The sequence below is a fragment of the Apteryx mantelli genome, chromosome 2 (genome assembly GCF_036417845.1).
Source record: "Apteryx mantelli isolate bAptMan1 chromosome 2, bAptMan1.hap1, whole genome shotgun sequence".
In the NCBI taxonomy this organism is placed as follows: domain Eukaryota; kingdom Metazoa; phylum Chordata; class Aves; order Apterygiformes; family Apterygidae; genus Apteryx; species Apteryx mantelli.
Genome location: NC_089979.1, coordinates 40,725,505 through 40,746,321, shown reverse-complemented (window position 1 = coordinate 40,746,321; position 20,817 = coordinate 40,725,505). Strand labels below are relative to the sequence as shown.

The 20,817-nt window shown below is 35.9% G+C and overlaps 1 protein-coding gene across 1 annotated transcript in view; it reads right to left on the bottom strand.

Annotated features, from left to right (window-relative positions):
- The window catches only part of C2H8orf34 (chromosome 2 C8orf34 homolog), a 148,738-nt gene that overhangs the window by 93,054 nt on the left and 34,867 nt on the right, over positions 1-20,817 (bottom strand). Inside the window, exons 4-5 of the mRNA XM_013942798.2 lie at positions 17,153-17,281; positions 3,793-3,821 (exon numbers count right to left, since the gene is read on the bottom strand). Coding sequence (XP_013798252.2) covers positions 3,793-3,821; positions 17,153-17,281 — 158 coding nt within the window. The remainder of the gene's footprint in view (positions 1-3,792; positions 3,822-17,152; positions 17,282-20,817) is intronic.

Below are 20,817 nucleotides of genomic sequence, written 5' to 3'. Positions count from 1 at the left end.
TTTCCCTACCCATCCCCTTTAAATTTTTTTTTAAAATATCATTAATTTAGTCAGTCTCTGACTCTGTCAAGAGGTAGGGGGTTTGACTCCATATTTTGTATAGTCTCGTTCAGAAATATTGCTAATACAGGTACAACTGTATAAATACCATTTGAAACATATTTCTGCACTGCAATATCCCAGCTACATTTTATTGCTATGTATCTTACAGTGCAGATATACTACAACGCAATGTATGTTACAATTTACTTTGTGACATACAGACAAACTGGGTCTTCCAGTGGCAGCGAATTCTAGAGGAGGCATATCTTCGCCTAGGACTCCCCTTATCCAGTAGTCCCATGGTCAGAGCATTCACCTAGAACGTAGGAGCTTCAGTAGTACGGCTCTTCTACACTTCTGTGTGAATTGGAACTTCTACTTCCCAGGGAAGTGTCCTAACAGGCTTGGGAAAAATCTTGAAACTCCTCACAAATTTCTTTTTTTTTCCTCTATAGTTTTTTAACTATTTCATAAATTTTCAATTCAATAATTTCATAAATTTTCACAGCAAAGGTAACATCCTAGCTCAAATTCTGTGCCTCTTTAACAAAAATTTTTGACATTACTGAGGAGCTTTAGGAATTCTACACTTTCACAAATAGTTCCTGTTCAGTGGTAAAGAGGGTGACTCAGTTCAGGAGTTTGTATTACATTAACTCTGCACTTTAGTCTTAAAATCTGTGAGTCACAAGTCATGTCTCCCCATTTTCTTTCTGTACACACAGTACTTGCAGTGTCAGCTGCTCATCTTATTTGGTTTCCAGGGTGTGGAGAAGGAGGCTGAATCACCAGAGAAATAGAACACCAGACATTAAAAGTCTGAAGTAAATAAAATGAATGAGGAGGAAAACAATATAATAAATCTGTTTTAATTGCAGCAATCATAGGGATTTTTGTTTGCAATGATCTCAATGAAATTCTGAAATGTTATGAAATTGTGTCAAACTGAAAACTTCCCTTCTGACTGAAAGACTGACCTTGTCTGCCTATATTTTCTTTGTCCTATATTTTCTCTGTCTTTAACTGAAATCCTAAGAAGTACTGGCACAAAGCTAATAATAGCAGACATTTGACAAGACTCCATTTAAATGAAACACCCTTCCACAGAAGTGATTGTAATTGGGAGCAAACTGGTTGTCCAAATCCAAATGCTTGAGTAAGTAACTAAGTAGCTAAGCAAGTAAGTAGTTAACTGGATTATCTGGAGGAGGAACATCAGCCAACGCTATTGATTAAAGCTTCCCTGACAAGGGCAGCTAGAGTTTACTGCTGCCAGAAAGAGGCTATTTTACAAACACACATAATAGGAAACAAAAATAAAGAAATATACATACGCATTCTCTATCTTCTCTGGATTCAGAATCTAAATTGCAAGAGAGCAAGATTATAGGCCCTGTCCTAATTCCCAAGAACATTCCCAATTGTCAGAAAAACTAAGCAAGGAAGAGTGTGCAGAAGAATTTCTTACTGTGCTTAATTTCATGTCTCTCATGACACCCAAGCAATACCAATTTTATAACAGAATCCAACGCCAAGTTTGGGCATGCTGTTCTAGACCCATCACATGCACCTGAAGGGCCAAACAATTAATCCAAAACACAGATTAGAATGTATTTTGAGAAAGGATTCAGTACTGCTGCAGCCTAGATAAGGAAGCTGTATTATCAGCAGCTATTTCTGTGAAGGGAATAACAATGAACTTGGCTACATTTACACCTGAAAAAAAAAAAAATGCCTAGGATATGCCCAGGTGAAATGAAACTAAATTGTATACACTGCTAAATCACTATCAGTCCCCAGCTCTTCTTTGGCCTAAGCCAAATAACACTCTTACAAACAAGTCACAGGTGCAGTTCAGGAGTTAGCACATGCAAGGGATCATTCCTAGGAGGCCGATTGCACGTAGCTGCCCTGTTGTAAAGGGAGCTTAACAACATGAATTTAGGCTGTTCCATACCACAGAATGGTCCTGGCTATGCTTTATCTCTCGATACAGAAGTACCTTTTGTGTCCATTAAAAATCCCTAAGGGACAAGACAAGAAATAGTAGTGAAGCTCCCCTAAGACAATGGTGACTATAAATTACATATTTTTAGTGAATCCATCCTGGAAGCCTGTAAAACAAGGCTGAAAAAACAAGAACGTTAAGAGCTCCATATTTATTTTTTTATTTTCCAAATAATGTTTGATTTCAAGCACATTCACTTTATCTGTTCTCATCAGAAATGGATGCTAAAGTAGATGCGCTACTGTAAAGGTGCCAGAGAATATATGCTATTGAAAACATGTAACAAGTTTTATAATAAATATTTGCATTTTAGATTATAAACAATACAATAATGTGGTAACAAAAATAAAATTCACTCTTTGCTCAGTCTGGGCGCTTAGGAAATTCACCAGCAATGCTCCCCACTTCAATTTTCACACAGAATCGTTGAATTTAAAAACATGAATGATTTTTGAGCAAGACTATCATCTTTTAAAAAGAGTTTTAACACTGAGAAATATCTCCCAAAAAATGGAAGAAGCATGTCATAACAGGCTCTAGCCCAAAATGTCTTTTTCCTCCCACAAAACAGTGATATTTCATTTTTTTTTCACTAAACAAAATCAAATTAAGATGAGTTGTCTGTAAACATTCTTCAAGGTAAGGGTTCTAATGGAGGGGCTTTTGTAACTGTATTTCTCATACTCTTCTGAGCACAGTTGAAGAAATGGTAGGAAGGAAGGCTTAGATTCTGTTATCCACTCAGTGTGAAAAATGAGATATATCAAGATCAAGGCCAAAATGTTGAGTCATCGTTTTGAAGTGGCAGCCCCATATGCCCAGGATTGTATGGTAGCGGTGATCAACCTTCTCCGACTGGCCCTTCCTGAGAACCCACTGGAGGTATCGCATAGGCAGGTGTCAGAAAGGATGGCACCCTCATTTACCATGAGAAAGGAAAGACAGGGAAAAAAATTGTCTCCTGTATCAATAATTAGTCCTGTGCCTTTCACACTTTTTAATCTTTCTTCCCTGATAGTAAGGATTTCTGATACCAAGAAAATAACCCCAGATTCTTGGTACTAAAAGAGAACTGCTGTTCAGTGGTGAGAACAGGGAAGAGAAAGGTGTTCTGTATCCTTGGAACTCTGAAAAACTAGCTTAATTACTCTTTCAGCATAGCGTTCATTACAGCTAAAATTTAAATTCACATTAACTATGTAACTTCTCAAAAGGACCAAAACAGAAGAGATCATTACATATTGCATTCAGCAAGGAAATGAAGATTGATTTTTATGGATTGTGCATTCCTAATCAGATCTGGAGACCGAAGAATATTTCTAAAGATTTCATGCACCATAATAGTTGAGGTAAGGTAATTATGCAGAAGCTACCCAATAACCTGACTTCATGAACTAAAAGCATTTAAAGCTAAATGTTCCCAACAGTATACCATTAAACTAACCCAACAGATGATGTTACGTATAGATGGTATCAAGCTCAGAAGCACTCACCTGGCCTCGTTAAGGGTCTTTTAAACTGAATGAGATTTTTTTCCACAATTGACAGCCCATCCTGGATTAAGCTCTTAATGTATCCACACATACAGTACTTACTCAACAGCTCTCCATACCCAAATTCCCTCTGAACCCAACAGAACTGAAGTATGTAAGCCAGGACAGGGAGATTTAGTTCTCATTGCCTAAAATTACCATTACCATCTGTCTATTTTTACTGTTCATTAGGCATACAGTGAATCTTACCTTATCAAGTTCATCAGAAATAGCAATGCCTGAAAACAAAGCAGATTTAAAAAAAATTAGAAATATTCTTTCTGGAAATATTTTATTACATTAAATAAAACTAATGTTTAATCTGAAAAGTTTACACGTTGTTCTCTGCACACAGCTGAACCATACTATCTATCATATTTTGTTCCATTAGTGAAATTGCCCACAAACAATGTACTCTTTAACTTTCCTCAGCTGCAATATAATCAAAATGAACTTTCAAAAAAACTATGGAAATGGAAACAGCAGATGTGTTAGTAAAGTGATGATAAGCAGAAGTATACTTGTACCTGCTTTCGAAAATTAAAGAAGCAACTTAATATTTACAAATGGGCACATAATTATGCAAATCTCGCTCTGACCAGCATACATAATAGTATCCTGCAATTACAGGGCAACACAGGCATGACTCTTCTTTTTCCATGGTTCAAAGTAGAAATAATTCTATGAAAACCAGTAGAATTAAAACTAAAGAGAAGAAAATCTCAAAGTAAAACTTCCTAACATAATGCAAAACAGCTGTTCTAAATCTGCTGAACAAGACCTTGTTTATTTGCTCTTCTTTTGTCCTTTCTGTTGATGCCTGCCTGAGGCTTTCCTATGTTTGCTTTCATCAAGTCACATAACTTTTTTTACCTGTGACTATCCTGTGGCACGTCAGATATGCACAGCTGGTCTCAGAACTTAGGACACATATATGTGCCTCAGCCATGTCATACGGCATGATAAAGTAATCATATATTTAATGCTTTCATGTTGAAAATTCTGATTTACTGAAAGCAAACCATTGCTAACATTCCTATCAGGTTTGATAAGAAACATTTCTAGGATAGAACTTCCATTCAAAAAGCAAAGCAAAGAATCTCCTGACAGTCAAAGTAAAGTGCGGAAGCACACATGTACAGGAAGAACATGTTTTTAAAAGTTGTTTTCTAACTCATATGGTGTTATCAAGACACCTTGTTCTAAGGAACACAAGAGATGATATTACAGAATATGTAATATCAGCTGAATCGAGAGTTAATCTTTCTAAAATCATACTAAAGATTGCAGCAGTACAAGCTTATTTCTAGAACATTTTTATTCCTCATTTTTGGTATACCATAACTACATTAATTCTTTTTTTAATCACTGTGCCAATCATTTGCTGTATGTTGCTAATTCTGAGTTTAGATGACTTCCTTATATTGGTTTTTGTTTTAAAAACAGCAAAGCACTAACAGAATTGCAATTAGCATTTTAAGACCTGATCAACACAAAAGAAATATGCCAGTAGTTAAAAGAATATTTTCAATCATGCATCATTTATAAAGTAGGTTATATTGAACAAAATACATTTTGTCCAATCCTCCCAATCCCCACAGCAATTAATCTGTTTTTAAATTAATCTGTTTTTAAAAACTTAAGAGTTTTATTTACTCCAAACACTGCACTAACATCCATACAGTGCATCCATCAGCAAGTTGCACCAACCTGAGTCATTCAACAGGACATTAATGTGTTAGGAAAGCTAATTTCTTCCATCCCCAAAGTTGTATGGGCATTTACTAGAGAGCAGTTAAATGCTCTCTTTGAGGCAGTGAAAACTTAATTTGAGGTTCTCTTTATCTCTCACTGAATACCTGATTTACAACAACCAGATTTGCATACCATGGGGTGTTTTTTTCATAACCAAAGTCAATCCACAACCACAATCCACAACCACAGATGTTCTCTCCAAACAGGCAAACTATCTTTTCTCAGGAAGTTCCCATGATTTTTAGAAGTTTTTTGTTTGTTTGTTTCGATATGAGTTTTTTCCTCAGATAGAAGGTCCCCTTTTCTTCTACTTTCATTTCCTCCTCTGGGACTGGGTCTTTGAGATCTGAGAGCTCATAATCAGACTGGTCAGGAAAGATGCAGACTCATTACAGAACACAGAATGGCTGTTAAGATTTAAAGTATAAATAGCAAGAGCACTTTTTTTCCTACCCTGATTAACTTGCTAAAAATATTTATTTTCAATTATGGCAAAGGATATCATGTTGAACTACGAAAGGTAACCCTACCATTTGCAGACTTCATTCCAAAACATGCCAAATACTTTCACTATTCAGCTGCTATATTGGTAATCAAAGAACAGTACTGAAAGCATGGAATGGGAAATGGGGAAAACTATATCTACCACTATATGCTTTGACCAAAAGCACTAATAACTTCTCTGATTAAGTTGCATATACATACACATCCATAATCTATAAGAGTGCTTTTAATAAAATGCTTTTTTGTGCAAGTTCCATCAGTACACCAGAAATTGTTCTGAATTTTACAGAAAACTAAGCTGAGTAATTGAAGCGTCCAACCAAAACTAACTATATTTCATAGACAAGCATGTAGACAGATAGCAAGATATCTGAGAATATCTTACCAAAACAGAATAAAAAAAAGTTTAGAAAATGTTTATATTTGCAATCACAGGACCAAACCTGAAATCTCTTTTTATATATCTCTTTCTGATGTGGTATCAAGAGAAAAGAAAGAGGATTCTAAGGAAGAAATTTCATAAGAAGCTTATTAGAATGATCTTAGCATGGTGAATCTTACAGAGGCAGGATTTGCCATGCTGTCAGTCATACAGATATTTATGTTATGGCTTGAGCCCCATTAACACTAACACAACTCCATCAGAAGAGATCAGGATAAATTAGCCCATTAACAGCTGGGAGTAAAAAAGCAGACCATTTTTTCCCAAGATTCTACTGCGCCAGGCTTGGTGCGTGCCCGCTCCTATCAATTTTCTTTCACACTTGGCAAACTGACAAAATAGCATTGGTGAAGCTGAGAGGAGCAGGAATTTGCACCTCTGTGCAGCAGACAGAATATCACAAGAGTAAGGTCTTTTTGCAGGCAGATCACAGGTGAATAATATCGGCTCCAGTTTTCACAAAATGATTTCTCAAGTAAAAACTTGAAATGACTAATATGAGAATGAATGGCAGAATTTAATCTGATGCTACCCATTGCATATATTACCATAAAATTAAAAAAAGAAAAAAAGCTCTTAATCCAGAATCCTGACAATTCAGATGCAAGTAGAGAAACTGATACCTATAATTACCATACAGGGATATGTAGGGTAATTGTTACTCCCTTAATTCTTGGCACACTCTTGATTTTTTCATAGTAAAATAGGTTACTGTCAGTTATTTCATTTTATGGTAGTAATTGACAATTTAAAAACCATTAATTTCTGCAAAGTAATGATAACAGTGGTTGTTATCATCACTGCTTCATAGATTCATAGAATCACTAGAATTTAGAGAACCGTGCTTTTCAAAAAACTTCTTTTCACTTATTATTGGACAACAAATAATTGGTTGTAATCTCTGCACCTTGTATAGTTATTTCCAGTTCTCTGTGGCTTTCATACAACAGAAGAGAGGAAAAATAGATTTATTTATATAATATACAAACATATAAAGATAATAATATGTGTACATATATATTTATTTTTATATAGTCTAAATAAGAAAATATCACTGTAAAAACACAGGCTGTTACAGAGACAAAGGGACAACCTATTCCATGAAATTACTTGAAATGGAAAGTGGTTATAGTTCAGGTTTAGGTAAAATGTCCATACACTAAAAATGTGCAAACTTTTATCAACAGTTTAGTCCACTTACTCAGACTGCGGCCTTTTTTTCATTACAATTTAATCCTAATCTCCAACAAACTCTCATACCACAAAAACTGACGTACCTAGTTTGTTCAATCTTGAATCCAGTAGATTCGTTATATTGTAAATTACTAAGAACAACTGTTTGTGACTTCCATCAGTTAATGCATTTAAAGTTAAAATGCAATCAGTTAATGCTGAATGTAAAGGATGGAAGTTTTAGGGTTGCTTCATCTTCGCTCTGCCTCAAGGCACTGAGGAGCAGATAGGAAGGGGATGGTTCCAAAAGTTCTCTCTTTTTGGGGGGTAAGTTTTCTGATGTCAAACGTGAATCCTTCAGAAATAAATGAGTGTACTTTGCTCCTTCTCTTGCAGCAGCTGTTTCTCAACAGTCATTCACTGTGGTTTTATATCATACTATATGATTAACAACTATAGAATAGTTCTACCGTTCTTATTTTTTGCAATGATAAATTGTAGTGTTCTGATTAAGTGGGGGTGTTTTGCCTGCCACCATCAACTAAGGCTCACAAGCAAGGTTTACAGCGGGAATTAGTTAGGCACCTAACTGCCTTTTAAAATCCTCCCTTTTACATTTAATTAAGAGTGTTGAATTTTGATCAGGCACCACAAGTACCTAGCCCACTTAGATACCAGGTGAATTACACAGACAGATCCAGGACACTGTTTCTACTTTTGAGCGTAATGACTGTTTGCTCTATGAGGGTGCTGAAACAATAAAGTAATTGGTCTGAACATGCTCTCACAGTCCTTTAGAAATGCTCCACAGTCACAGCTACCACCATCTGTGACCATTAACAAATATGGAGTGGGGCTGCTCATGCTAGCCCAGCCACTTTTTTTTTTTTTTTGGAACACTTTTATCCTGCCAATAGCTTGGTTTTTGAGATGTGGAAGAAAAAGGTACTCTCTGACTGCAAGAAAGATCTAGCACACAGTAAAAACAATCTTGTCCTTGAGAAATACCGCCTAACTTCTAACTGACCAAGATGTGAACTCTCTCTCAAAAGAAAAATGAACATTTTTAACAACAGTTCTATCAGTCTTAAAGACACCTAGCTCTTTTATATACAGGTCTCAGCAGAAGAGTTTCATTTGTTGCTCCTCTCCTGCAACAAGTACAACTAGTGCCTTTCTACTCATTGGCTGTATTCATCTGTGGAGAGTGATTTTTAGACTTTGGTGCTTAAAATTAAGTAGCAGAAAATTAATTTTCAAATACTAGGTACTGTACAAGTTCAACTCTGTTTGAAATGGCAAGAAGTCTCAAAATCCCTGCCTTCTGCATCATTCCTGATGAGCTTTACACTAGCTGAAGAACTTGCAACATCTTCATATGCTATGCACACCTGAAAATATAGAATAAGAATTCTGATGAGAATGAGAGTTGTGAAACTTCAGAGAAATCTACCATTTTCTGCTTTTATTTGCTCTTTTTTAATTAATTATATAAAGAGGTAACACAAGAGTAACAAAACATTAGTTGTTTTCTTCTCTGAAGACCTACTTTTCTGTAAATGCACAAACATATATCTGACAAGTCTAATGCGTTCCTAGTCGTAAGAAAATAAAACGCTACTACTTGTAATATATGCCAGACTACTATTAGTTAGTTCAGTGGGACTTGCAAACAGCTGATGCATTTTCCTAAACTTCCAGAAGATGGCCACAGAGCTCCCAATAGCCAGTTTTCCTATGTGCCAAACAAAGCATTCTGGTTTTGACGTAAAGAGTTTTGGAACTAAGAAACCCCAAGACAACTCCAACTAACGTTCTCAGGATCAGCACAGGCGAGGGGACTTGTGGACGGCTGGATTCCCCAGCCTCCCAGTGCATCACAGGTTCTGTACCACATTGCAGAGAGAAACAAAGAGCATTATTGTTCAACCATTATTAATACTGCAACTTTGAGCGTGGACACAGAAATACTTTACCATATATCAACTGCCCCACAGCTAATTGCCCCTATGCATTCTCCTATACACTGTAATTGTGGGGAAGCTTATGTTTCTTTACTGGTGGGACAGGCCATCTTAGATTTACTTGAACTTCCCACAACCAAACCTTGTCCACAAGATAGTTGCCATGCTGTAGTTGACAGCACATAAATTACTAGCCCCTGTGCCTGTGTGCACAAGCCTATTTTTGCCATGTAGCAAACACAGTGTACACTGAGATTGCTTATTCCACACCATCCTTGGATTATAAAGGATGTAAAATGGTTGGCCTTGTCTGTAGCAAACAAGGCATTTCCCCCTGATTTGGGAAAATATGTATACAAGAACCAGTTCAGTTGCTTCTGTGTATGAACACTGTAAGAGATTTGTCATTGGCTGCCATAATAGACACTGTTATATTATTTAATTTATTTACATTGTCATTTACAATTTTCAAAATAAGCCTTATTTTCTCCAGTAATAATTCAGAGATTTTTTGAGAAGGCATGTTGAATAGAAACCTCAATGTGGTGCTAGAAAAGAAAGGGGCATATTTCCTTAAATTATAAACAATATTTTACAAATTTTTGTACTGAGCTTCTGCAAGGGTTTCCATCTTGAATTAGGATGAGATTTTTCCCAACTTTTAGCCACACAATAACAAGGGAAACACTGTCATCTACAAGGCATCATTCATTAACATATCAGCACACACGATAGTCACTATCTAGGAATGACATAGGAAACACGGATTTAATCTCTCCTCACCATGATGACTTTAAGAAAAATAAAATTAATTAAATCCCCAGCCAATGTATACTTTAGACCTGCAACATTTGTATATCCAAAGTTGTGAGTGGCTCCAGTGGAGGATTAACTTTGGGGAACAATGAACTCAGGGAACAAAGAAAAACAACATGCAAAGTAGTCACCGAATATTATTGCCCAGACCCTCTGCTATGCCAAGGTCCTGCTTTTCTCAGCAAAAAAGAAGCAACACTGTAGAATCTTGCAGGCTTCCTGATTTTAGGGAAAAGTGCACACTACGGAAAGTTAGATTAAGGTGGGTAGCCCGCTACAGCTGGCCACCATGGATGGAGTCAAGAAATCACCACCCTTCTGCTACCTCCTGAATGTCAATCCCCTTCTTCTAAGGAATAGAAAGTCCCATCTGCAATGCTAGCTACACAAGTCCTACCTCTGCAACAGCATTAGGGAAATTTTTATCAAGCCAAATACCATTCCATAAAAGACCACTATAACTCAGAAAGAGACTCTGGTCCTGAGACTTACAAGTAGGTTAGAGTAAAATGGCAAATACCTCAGCAAAGGTAATTAAAAATTTAAAGCATATAGGAAAGAAATACTTACAATAAAAGTCACAGTGATCTCCCTGCGATATAAGCCCTACTTTGTAAATGAACAGCGATAATTATGTCCACACTCTTCCTGTTTCAATCTCAGAAAATATTATTTTGTATTATTACTCATATATCACACTAAAAGCAAATGGATAGTATGAGCAAAGGCAGTATCATGTAACAGCTGCAGTACAGAGATAAAATTATCCTCTTTAAAGGTTTGATTGAGCTTATCTAAAAATGTCAATCTCAAAATAAATAACAAACATTGATCTCACACAAGCATAACATGATTTTAAAGTTCAGCCTGAACAGAAGAAAGGAAAAAAACTTTACAGAATGCTGATGACTAGTTTTGTGGTTCAATTAGCAGAGCACATTTAGAGCAAGATGCTCAATTGATCATGGGTAAGTCATTTTTACAGACTAAAGTGCATTTCAGACCAATAACTGTGTCTGGCTGAAAAAAGTACGTCTTCAAACAATGCCTCCAGCATGAGGTGACTGACAAAACTCTAGTTACATGTCATGCAAATGTGCATTTACAGTCAGATCACCATCAGAAATGCCTGGTTTCAATGAGAAAATTCAGACGTCTGTGATAAATGTTTGTGGCACTCCACTCAGTTATACATTCCATAACCTGTATGTATTTCATTAATAAGTTCCCATAACATAGAATTTTATTAGTGAGGGAGTTTATAAATTAGTATGGGGAAAACCCATCCTAATGTGTTTCAGAGAGAGCTAAATGTACTGAAGCAGTTCATGATGCACATATTAATCTTCTCACACCCCACATACTTGCAGATTTATCCATAAACAGAGAATGTGATTTTAGGAGTCTGTTTTATGTATTCATATCAATTCTTGAACTAGTTCTATCCTTACTGTTACAAGAATTTTTACTCTTGTTTTCAAAACTTATCTTCCTCCCTATGTAAGAGAAATAGAAGATATGGTCCTGGGTTTTATTATATTATTCTTTTTTTAAAAAGGGTAAGCTCACACTTGTCTGTCTTAAGCTATGTATAAACCAGACACCTTCAACTGATTCTAACGTTATGAGAAGTACCTGTTAGAGTTACTCCAAAGGGATTTCCAGATCTTTCATTCTTTGTGCTTCCTTACAATATTTCCTACTAGATCATCGTTGGCTTTCTTATTTACTGATTACTGATTAGTACCCTTTCAAGTTAAGGAACAAACAGAATACTTTTCTCCTATTGATTATATCTAGACGCCTCTATCTCTGGGGTTCCCTCAGACTGACTTGGATTGGTTTCCAACTATCCTTGGTTTATTTGCTGACCTTAGGATGTCCACTGAACTGTCAGCATCATAAATTTGTGTCTTCCCCTTTAATTTGTCATATACACCTGGCCCCAGCTAGGATTCAAATGTTACTAACAAAATGTTGGTTATCTGTGTTTGTTGAAAGGCTATGTGCAATTATATGGAAAAACATAGCTGTCTCACAGTACAATACATTACATATCATCAAATGTTGTTAAGCGTGTTTAAATAGGAAGTCCAATGTGCATACATATTCAGTATGCACTTTCATCCTTAACTGTTCAAATAAAAGATGCAAAGATGGTTCACAAAGCAGTCAGACTTCACACTTTTTTTGCAGCAAGCTTTTGCTGATTTAATCCTCAATTTTCCCAACACTCATCTCATAATTTACTATGTTACATCTCCTGCTATCTACCTCTTCATCCTAGCAGGACAGGGGAAGAAGACAGGTCTATTCATGAGCAACATCCTTAGCTATTTAGGAGGCTTTAATGCTCTTTTAATTCTTCTTCAAAAGGAATTCAGGCCAGAACAGGAAATAGAAGAGCATGCATTTGAAACAGGGTGGAACTTTTCTTATTTGTGACCAGCAGAGGAAGAAGGATGATGGCAATAAAGGAGACACACCTTGTATTTGGAGACGACAATACATGCATCAGGGAGATGCAGTATATACCTGTATGCTGTTTCATAAATCAAAATCTCTCCTAAATAGTTGACTTGATGGCTGAAAATACACTACAATCATCACAAGTCATTAGAGAAGCAAATGAAACCCAAGTTTCCCATATTGCTGGAGCTCTGGGAAGTGGAATACTTAAGTCACCAAGCTCCAAAGCTTACAATTACAGCAATACTCTTCTCCAGCATTTTATCTCTTAAGATAATTTTAACATTGAGCGTGAAGTCACTCTTGGTTTCTGAGATGCACTGGACCTACTGGAGTACAGGATTACTCAAAATTAGTCACATATTGTCTTGAGAATTGTGCATGGAAGGAGGGTGCTAAATATAAGTAATTTCAGTTTCAGTCACTAGAAGGACCAAACACAGAACAGACCAAACATCCAAGTGGTTGAGTCTCACCAGCCAAAGCTTTCAGACAGTTCTAGTTTTCTATGAAGTGCACAAGTTTCTCTAAAAGCAGAGATCAGCATGCACAGAGAAAGAAGCAATAGAAACTGGAGTTTAAATCACAGGATGTGTCAGCTGCGTAGCAGGCAATGAAGGCTGTGCAGTCCTGGAAACTTTACAGCAAGATCCAAAATATACCTTTAAAAACAGAAATTAAGTCCAGGACTTGATGGAAAATTCACTTAACTTCAAAAGTCTGCCTTTATGCTGTACTCTTCCCTGTTCAGATACTGAAGAGTGAGATCACAGGATGCTGTAAAAAGCCATTGATGCTATGTTGTGATTATTCACACTCTCAAGTATTTGTTGGGCCAGCTGCCTGTCCCATACTGCTTGGAATCAAGGTTAGTACCAAATGTAGCATTAGACTCATATGCTTTACAGACATACTTATAAAATCAAAAGGGCTGACCAACATGCCCAAAGCAATCAGCAACACTGGAGAAGGTAGCTGTGAGACTGTGTCACAGTCTTTGCAAAATCCACCATATGGGATGCTTACCACTCAGCTGTGTTCGAGTCCAGCACAAAATTAGATTCATATGCCTTAAACTTCTTAAAGGTCTAAAAGTGTCTCTCCTTGAACCTCTCTGAGACATTGGCTAGGTGCAAACTCTATTGTACCTTTGTGGGCATGGTAAGACCAGATTTATTTTCAAAACTACACTTTTTTTTCCCTTCAAATTTTTCATTTTTTTCATTTTTAATTTTTATTTTATATCATCCTAATATGGAAGAAGTGACAGCACAGACCGGATTTCTTTCCTGAAATGATCTGAAAAATCAGGAGTACAAAAACTGGGGGAAAAAGACATACAGTTTTGAATGAATCTGATGCAAATGTTTAAGTGATACAATTAAAATGGCTTAAGTGCAAAATGAGTAACAACTACTAAAGAACAAAAAGAAGCCACAGGAAAAGATATTACATATACACTAAGAAAGGAGAACAAAGTAAAATACAGAACTATTACATCAAAGAGAAGGAAAGCAAATAATAGATGATAAAAAGAAATCTCAGTGTTGGATACTTTCACTGCTTCAGTCTTTGCAAAAAAGGTTAATTGTGACCTGATGCTTAACACTTCTTATTTTAAGAGGCAGAATTGCAAGCCAGACAAGGGAAAGAACAAGCTGAAGGATATTCTGAAAAGTTAGATATATTCAAGTTTACAGAACCTGGTGAAATTCGCTCTAAAGTACCTACAAACTAGATGAAGAAACCACCGAACCACTAGCAATTGTCTTTCAGGAATGAAGGAGGACAGAAAAGAGCAAATACTGTATCTTTCTTAAGAAAAGGGAAAAAGGAAGACTTTGGGAATTACTAACCAGCCAGCCTACATCTGACAGCAGCAAGAATATTCAACAAGATTGTTAAATAAACAATTTATAAACATCTAGTGGATAGAAAAGGTTTTAAGAGCAGCAGACATGAATTTATCAAGAACAAATCACATTAAATTCGTCTAATTGCTTTCTCAACTGGGAAACTTGCCTAGTGGATTAAAGGAAGAAGTAGATGTAAAATACTTAAACTATAATAAGGCTTTGTTTACTGTCCTAGATGACAATCTGATAAACAAATTAGAGAATTATATTCTAGGTGAAATTATTACAAGATAGATAAACATCTGGAGGGAAAAAATGCACTTACTGGGTAGTTTTCAAGGGCTGGCTGTCAGATCTGAAATGGAATCATGCAGAGGTCTGACAATATTTCCGTTAATGATCTGGGTGAAGAAATAGAGAGCACACTCATGAAAGTGAGGGTAACATCAGGCTGCAAGTGGTTTAAAGCACTCTGGGGGATAGGATTAAAGTTCCACATTATCTTGACAAATTGGAGAAACAGCCTGAATACAACAGCTAAAATTAGTAAAAGCAAGTTCAAAGCACTATGTCTCACAAGCCAAAAGAATGAATCACACAAATATAAAACTGTAATAACTGGTCAGTAGCAGCAGTGAAGAAAGGTATCCAGAGGTTAGAGTAAACACAAACTGGACATGAGCTACAACACAATGCTGCTGAAAAAAAAAAGAAAAAAAATGCCAATCCTAAATATATTAACAGGAAGTGTCACACATAAGATGTGTAATTATTTCTGCTCCTTTTGGACACAAAGTCTCAACTGCAGTGATCATCTGTTCAGTTTTGGGCACTAAACTGAAGAAATATGGAGGCAAACTGGCAAAAGAACAGGACGGTAAGAGACAGGGAAAGTAAAACTTTTACAGTTATCTCATGCAGCTTAGCCTACTTTGTTGATATAGCCTTAATTCACCTTATAATAGTTAAATCAAAGCAAATCATTAGGGACAAACCCACAGGAAAGGACAGTGAAAAAGATAATGTATCATCAAAAAACATCAAGTACTAAGCAAGAAACAGTGAGGAATGTTTCATTTGTGAAATAACTCTATAAGAATCTGGCTCAAGCAAGATTGACCAGGTATATTCACCTCCAGTCCAAGTGTTAGGCTCAAAAGAGCTGCAATGTTTTGCGCACCAGTTGGAAAACTCTTTAGCAAACAGTGGTACAGAATACTGCAAATGGTATTTCAGGTGTAAGGAAGCCTGAGCTCAATGGAACCTACACAATAGTCACAAGGGAAGACAAAGACATAGGATTAAAGACTGGATAAAGGCTGTTACTGTTGAACTGCTTCCAATTGCTTTGTTATCTCCAGTTCTGAAACTGAAAAAAGTTCTTTCTGAATCTGTATGTGCCTGGTTACAAGTCTCTAAAGGAGAAAGGCTTGGAAATGACAGACTCATTTGCACCTGTCATAGTAATACTGCTGGGTAATGGTAGGGCTGCATATCAAAGACCCTAATCAGGAGTGGTTTCAGCTTTTTAGAGAATACAAGGCAGATAGACCAGTTAACTAGAAATGCAATTGAGAAGAGCCCTGTAACTATACTACTGTAATTAATACAAATAGGAAAATTTCTCAGAATATAAAAGATCAACCTTAAACATTCGGGAAATTTTGACAAAACATTTTTGTTTTTTTCCCTCCAATTTGGAAAAAATGCCAAAGCTCAAAATTCTCCACAAAACAGAACTTCCATCTTTCATTCGGCTCTGTTTCTGATGACACCATCTGGAATTTCTTCCATGAATCAAGAGGTGCCAGGGATAAAATTTAATGAGAGGAGAAAGAAAATATTTCTCATTCAAATGTCTCCCTGACCCAGACACATAGACCAAACCATACTTAGTTTTCACGTACTGTGGAAGAATACTTTTCACACTTTGCTAGCTGGTAGTAGTGTTTGAGAGAAAAGGCTATTCTTCATCATATTCTACCCAGTAATTCTCAGAGCTACTCCTTACATGAGGATGCTGTCTTTAAATACTGCGCCTGCTTGATCGTCTTTTAAGGGGTAATTTTTTTTTTAATGAAATAATTATTTGCCACGTTTCTGCATATTTATTTGAAATGCTTTAAATTATTTATTTGAATTGCTTTTCAAAACTGTAAGGAATTGGGATTGAGGCCATAAAATACCTAATTGTTCTTCCATGAAATGTCTGATTCCCATCAATGCGGTTAAGGTGTCACAAGCAGTTAAACCAGTCTAACTGCTACCACCAAAAGGAACAGTCTCAAGGCTGCATGTTCCCATTATTTTCCTTATAGCAGCTCTGGTGTTTGATTTCTTTGTGAGCTAATTCAGCTCACTAAGCTGACAGAAAATTAACACAAAAAAAAAAGGAGGTGGAGGGGAAGTAGATTCAGTCAGCATTAGAACTGCTAAATCAATCTCAGACATTCTGTGAACGTCATCAACAGTCATGTAACTGCTGATGTCAGTAAACTTAAATGAATGGAACACCGCCTACTTGATATATATTTCCATATTACAATTCAGGCTGCACAGTTATATTAAAATACTAAAATCAATCAACTTACTGCGAGACAGATTCTCAAGGGCTTTTCCAAGTTTTTTGCTCTCTTGAAGAATATGATTTAGTTCATCAAAATCATGGCTCTCCGGTTTTGTCCTCCAATCCCAGTTAGGATGCTCTATTGACCTTGGCACTAAATATACACAAATATATACATGAAGTTTAGATTTGGTAGTTCAGACACCTACAGCAGAAAAAAGCTGCACAATGGTTTACAAACTCAATAATCTCACAAGTGGAAATGACTTCTTTCTCTTCCTATTTTAACAGGTGGAAATATTTTCTTTGGTCAATAGGAAGTAAAAATAAAAATAACTATGAACAAATGCATACACAGGATGACTCTTGTAACTGAATTAATTGGCAAGCAAGAATAACTAATATTGACAAACATAAGGTAAAAAAAGATTGTAATAAAATATTGCATTTGAAGGTACTTCATCTACATCAAATAGAAGTGTGTGTCCTAGGGGCCAAAAAGGATAAAATGACAACATGAAAATAAACAACAGATACTTTTGGCTTTGCTAGTCATTTTATACTAAAGAAAAAGTATTTTTTTGCTTTGGATAATGCTTTCAAACCAACATGTATTAAAAAAAGTATTAAAAAATGTCATAAAGTGTAAATAACAGTCAATAAAAACAGTGAAACAAAACACATCCCTATTGTTCAGACTGTATAAACCTATGACCTCTATTCTGATACTTAAAGAAAACAAACTCTGTTCTTTGGGAAGCACAGCCTTCTACACATTACATATTACCAAAACCTTGGTTTAATTTTGAAAGAACATTTCTCTATTGCTGAGCTAACCTCACCTACAATGGCAGAGAATGAAGAAAATCAGTTTCTGAGCTCTTTAGGACCCACAGTATACAGAGCTGTACTGACCAATGTGAACATCTTGAACAATTCATAGAAATAAAAATAAAAATGATGCTGTCTCTGGAATTCATTTAACACACAGTTTTTCCAGTGTTCCTAAGTGATCTGTTGCCTTGTCTACAAAATGTAATTGTTGGGTTGCCTCTAGATGCAACATTACAGTGCTGAGAACTACACATTCTTCGGTGAAGATGATGCCTAGTAACTTCAAAAACAAGGTCTATAAGGATAGATCCAATGTCTCTTAGCCAGCTTTGATGTTTTTATTTATAATTTTAACAACTATCAACTAACTTTATGCTTCCAAACCTCATTTTTATCAAAAACAGAGATAAAAATTTGCTGAGTTCTATAGATTGTGTAACAAAAAGTGATATTTTATGATCATTTGGAATTTCAGGGTGCCTGTATGATAATATCAGGAAATTCTGTTCTGACTTTGAGTTCTGGTAGCCATTACAAAATGTGCTACATAACAGCTGCTATTGAAATTTGCCTGACTGCTGACAGTCCTCTGTGTCTACTCTTTGGATCTGCTCCACAAAAGAAAGTTGAAGTTAAGTCATCAGCCACCTTTTGCAAGTAAGAGCCCATGGAACAAAGGTTTATTTAAGTGCTTCTGTCAGAGAATGTGATTCCAACACCTATAGACATAAACCAAGCTATCTTTAAGTCTATAGACTCTGACCATCTAGAATTTATCCTGACCAGTAATATCCACTCAGGAACCTGGGTAAATACCAGGGGAGTTACTATCTTAGACTGCAATTACAGATATGCTCAAAGAGAGAGGAAAAAGAAGCCATTAAAAAGGACACACAGAGAAAAGAGCAAGAGGAAAGAGACACAGGAAGGCTTGGGAAGGAGAAGGGAAGAGGGGAGCAAGCTTCTAGTCAGAGTGAGAATGTCAGAATTTGGTTCTGCTTTGTGTTCAAAGAAGATAAGTTTTGCATTTCCTTTTGAGGACAATGGAAATAATGAGCTATGGTGTTTTCTAGTGAATAGATACATGTCACAAGCATAAGCCTTAAGATATTAGCCAAGGCAGTGACTGGACTCTACTCAGATGGACAGTTCATAATTTTTCTTGATGCTTTTAAATGTTGATCATTCACTTCATAATTCCTTGCTTTTGTAATCATGATGTTCATTAAAAGCTATCTAAAATATTATGTGATCAAAAATTGCCCCCATTCATAGACACTAGCATAATTAAATTCAATTAGATAGCACAACTTCAGTATTTTTCAACTATTTTTTTTTATTTTTGGGGAGAAACCAAAATTTTCCTTATAGTACTTTTTCTAAACTTTTACTAATTGTTAATATTTTTAGTAAAGTGGTAAAAAAATTTTATAATGAGTTCTTTCCATTTTTGTTCATCTTTGGTTTACAGAGAGATCACATGTGCCTTTACTGCCTACTTTTTCAGCTGTCTCTCCTTCTCCCTTCATTGTATCACTCTAGCCTGCTGGCAATTTGAGTCCTTTCTGTGTTTGTACTGAACTCACTGGAGCACAGATTGAAGCCCCTTAGCACAATGAACATACAAACAAACTTCCAATAATTTAATAGAGTAAAACTATGTATAAAGATGGCCAAATCTTAGAGCTTCTGGTTTGCAGGAAATTACAACAAGTTGGAATTTGATTGATGTCAATTTGAAACATACTGTATTTTTCAAAATACCAAAGGGACAGAAGTTTTGAGAAATCATATGATTTCAAAACAAAATGTGTCTTGGGACCCATGACAGATGCTGAATGAAAGAGACATCGGTTCCACTCAACAGCAGTCAAATACCTGATGGAAATCTGCTCTGCATACTGGTTAGCATGGTCTGTGTTTCAGTGAAACCTTTTTGTATTTCAGTGAAAATGTATCAAAACAGACATGCTGCCATGGAACATTTCTGTTTCGACAAATCATTGTATTGAGCCAAAACTGAGGGGGGAGTTATGCAGAATTAGAACTGACTAGAATTTTATTACTTCTAGAGAACATATTTTTTCATACTTACCTACTGTTGGTCCGAGTAACGAATGGGCACTAAAACTAAAATCTACTTTGTTTCATCATGTAATGTTTGTCTCTTCTTTCAAGGTTCATTTTCAGTGCCCATACAAAAACTTTCAAAACGTAAACTTGTATCTTCCCAACTATGAGATCAATAAATACTGGTCATTTTCAAACAGATGGCTTTGCGTGAAGCATGCAGAACTGTACACAGACTATATAAACCTATGATCTAATGAAAGCAGTCTTCTGTGTAAAGTCCATCATACACCATTTCCACCCATATCTCACAACAGATTTAAGTAAAATCCATTCATAATATTCCAGCCTTCCTTTTCCTTTATTATACTCACTTATTCCTCAAAATCATCATGTCAGTATTTTAAATCCCTCATCATATTACCTGCCTCAACTTCATCTCTGTTATTTGAGAGATTTATACAATACTTTGTCTCAAAATTCTGTGACTACAATTCAGTAGATGTATGACATCTACTCATAGCATTTGTATAGAAATATTTAGTTTTTATCTTTTTGGAGCTGAGATTTCATACTAGAAATAGTCCAGTTTTACAATTTCATCTTAGAAGACTGCAGGAATGTGTTTTGCAGGTTTTCCAACTTTCTGATTTCCCACCCAACAAGTGCACATCAACAGCAGATTCATTCATAGATTTGTTATGAATTTTCTGTCATAAATCAAGAGATCATTATTTTCTATTGGATGATAGTACAAGATTAGTACTGTTTTTATATACATATGCC